Source organism: Pollachius pollachius, assembly GCF_949987615.1.
Source record: "Pollachius pollachius genome assembly, chromosome: 11".
NCBI classification, from domain to species: Eukaryota; Metazoa; Chordata; class Actinopteri; order Gadiformes; family Gadidae; genus Pollachius; species Pollachius pollachius.
In genome coordinates this window covers 13,185,203-13,188,371 of record NC_136944.1, presented here as the reverse complement: position 1 = coordinate 13,188,371, position 3,169 = coordinate 13,185,203, and the positions used below count along the sequence as shown (strand labels likewise).

At 46.6% G+C, this 3,169-nt stretch overlaps 1 protein-coding gene across 1 annotated transcript in view; it reads left to right on the top strand.

Moving 5' to 3' along the window:
• The window catches only part of traf7 (TNF receptor-associated factor 7), a 14,538-nt gene extending 11,369 nt beyond the window's left edge, over positions 1-3,169 (top strand). The window contains exons 18-20 of the mRNA XM_079747119.1: positions 95-293; positions 712-831; positions 1,018-3,169. Coding sequence (XP_079603245.1) covers positions 95-293; positions 712-831; positions 1,018-1,032 — 334 coding nt within the window. The 3' untranslated portion in view covers positions 1,033-3,169. The remainder of the gene's footprint in view (positions 1-94; positions 294-711; positions 832-1,017) is intronic.

Below are 3,169 nucleotides of genomic sequence, written 5' to 3'. Positions count from 1 at the left end.
ATAAGAAACCTACCCTGACACTGCTACAGCGCATAAAATTAAAATAACCGCTCAATCAAATGTAAAGGATCAAAATGTAATGCATACCTTAAAGCATGCCATTGAAGGGTAATCCTCACTCACTCTGGATCTCTGTCCCTATCTGCGTCCCTCCCTCCCAGGTGTGGGACATAGACACTAAGGAACAGGTGCGTACCCTGACGGGTCACGTGGGAACTGTGTACGCCCTGGCGGTCATCTCCACGCCGGACCAGACCAAGGTGTTCAGTGCCTCCTACGACCGCTCACTGAGGGTGAGTCAACGCGTGTGTGTGTTGCAAGACTGAAAATATAATGCTGAAATAATAGGACACGGTTGTGTAACATACCAAAACGGTGCTGTTATTGCTTGTGGTCATTTGGTAAAACTGAGCTGCTGATCCAAAGTCACTTCTTACGTAAGGGACATACAAGAAAGATTCGAAGGGCGATAGGGGTCTTTTTTCGCTCCACAACTAATGATTGTCTTGAATGGATAATATTTTGATGTAGTATGGGGGCAGATGTTTTGTTCTCTACTACATTACCATAGCTGGCCCCCATCCCCAATTTGATGCTGGGCCGAGTTCTGGTGCACTTGGTTTACTGTACTGTGTGCATACTTGTTGTATAAAAAACACTGCGTGTGTGTGTGTGTGTGTGTGTGTGTGTATGTGTGTGTGTGTGTGTTAGGTGTGGAGCATGGACAACATGATCTGCACCCAGACCCTGCTGAGGCACCAGGGCAGTGTGACAGCACTGGCCGTCTCTAGGGGGCGCCTGTTCTCGGGGGCCGTGGACAGCACCGTGAAGGTGGGTTCTCCCCCCTCTTTCTTTTAGTTATCCCATGTGGAGGGCCCTTCTCCGCGTGCTTCCCTTCTTTTATGCCTTCAACTGGGACTCCCACATCTCCCCTAATGCGCAACTTACCTTTTAAGTCTGTCGAGTGAGTATGAGTTGTATTGATAAGGTGCTCTCTCTCTCTCTCCCTCTCGCCAGGTGTGGACTTGTTAGAAGATCACATGTCAATGGTCCTCCCACTCTCCCCCCCCCCCCCCCCCCACCCTTCCCCACACTGACTTCCCCGCGCCGCCTGCGGACTCTGGTGGCGGACAGGACCGGTCGATGCAGCTCTTTTATCAAAGTGTTTTATTAATGCAAACCAAACTTTTACACTCCCCGTTGGACCTGTCAAGTTCAAGCGCTCCTGGACTTCTCGGCTCCCTGCACTCGACGGAGGAAGATGATGGCTGCCGAGGTTGATGACGATGATGATGATGATGATGATGATGATGAAGAGGGGGAGAAGAGCCGCCTTATGCTTGCACCAATCACCAGGCTGCAGGGAGCCATGCCGCCTTCTGAGTGGACACCAATGCTGCTCCTACTCGTAATGGAACGCAGATGAGATTACCCTTATATTTTTTGTGTATTGTTTTATGATTTTCGCAGAATGTTTGGGAGCTTGTGGTCATAAAAAAAAAAAAAACTGCCACTGACTAAACTCTACTGATGCCTGAACTGTATGAAGAGAAAAAAACCCACCGTGCCAGTTTCACTGATGAGAACCTCAGCGACGACTCGACTTCGGAGAAAACCCTGCACACCCTGTCGCTGTGTGGTGGAAACGTCAAGACGGTTTACGTACACAATGTTGTGTCGGGTCGCCGCATCCAACCCAAATTTCCAAACGCTCCGTAGCGCAGAGTTACTTCACGCCACTTTCAAAGGAGTGGTTCTAGCGAATGTTGATGAGAAGCGTTATGTGTTGGTGTCAGCAGTCGGCTGGGGTGATTTTAAGAGATGTCGCATCTCCAAAAGTCTCCAAGGGCTTCGAAGGCCCATCTATAGACCATACCCCATTAACCCCTCAACTTGTTTTGAACTGCTTTTGGGGCGGTGAGGTCACAGGTCAGGAAGGGGAGAACCGAGTATTTCAGAATGCTACTTGCTCCCTGCATGATTGTTTTTGCGGAGCCAGATCTAAATCGATACAGACTTCAGTTGACTTGTGGAAAGCGGAAGAACGAAAGCCAGTATGGACTCCTATATCTGTTCTCACAGCCTTCCATTCAGGACTTTACCTGTTGGTCTCTTGTGAAAATGACCGCCTTCTAGAATGTTAAGCTAAGGGAACTATCTCGTATAACGGGGCAACGGGCCTCCTAGGTTAACAGACTTTTGTAATAGTGCCATGATTTAAAGCTTGTTCCACTCCATTTAAAAATGAAATGGTTGTATAGTTAAGAATGACATTGGTGGTGACACCATCATTATGTGCCCGGAAGAGCGGATGTCGGTGGAGAAGGATTGGTCTGGGTGTGTGTGGGTGTGTGTGTGTGTGTGTGTGTGTGTGGTTCTCTGTGTTTGTCTTTCTCTGTTGTGTATGAGTGTGCGCCAGTGTGTTAATTTTTGAGTGCCATATTCACCGATGAAGTCTGAAAAGAAAATGGCGACCAGTTCTTCTCTCCAAATCCTCTTCCTATGTCACCTCCCGGACACATGCAACCCCACTGTGTGGAAGAAGGTCAGACTGTTCACCTCAGACTGAAGTCTCAGTGACTGAACACGCAGTGCTAGGAGATTCGGTCACTGTTAGACTTAAAACGACCATATGGGTGGTGGAGAAAGACTGGAGGAGACTTGGGGGCGATAAAAGCAGAGTTGTCTGTGTTTATTGGGTATTGGAGCCCTAAAGTTAACATTAAGGGGATGTGGCTGTCATGGATCTCGCTGTTCGGGATGAAATTACATTTTTGTTCCGACACCAAATTATCTTGCTTTGCCCTGTCAACCAGGTTTAATATGTATAAAACAAGTTCAGTCAGAACCTCTTGTCAGTAAGGATGTCACAACTAACGGGGACTCGACTGTTACCTATTCAATGCATTTAAACCACCAGAATATACATGAATATCTTGTATTCAATTTATTTGGTAAAACAAACGTTGACAATAGGCTTCCTATTAAATTGACCAAAGACAAATGACCCGGTTTCAATGTAATTCTATGTAAAGTGTCACATCATGAACTGCGTATGAGGTTAACAGGTCCATCAACTTGGCACAATCACGTGGTTATGTAAAAATGTTTTTTTTTTAGCAGTTTCAACTTGTATTTTCTTAAGTATATATACTTGATACAGTTATGT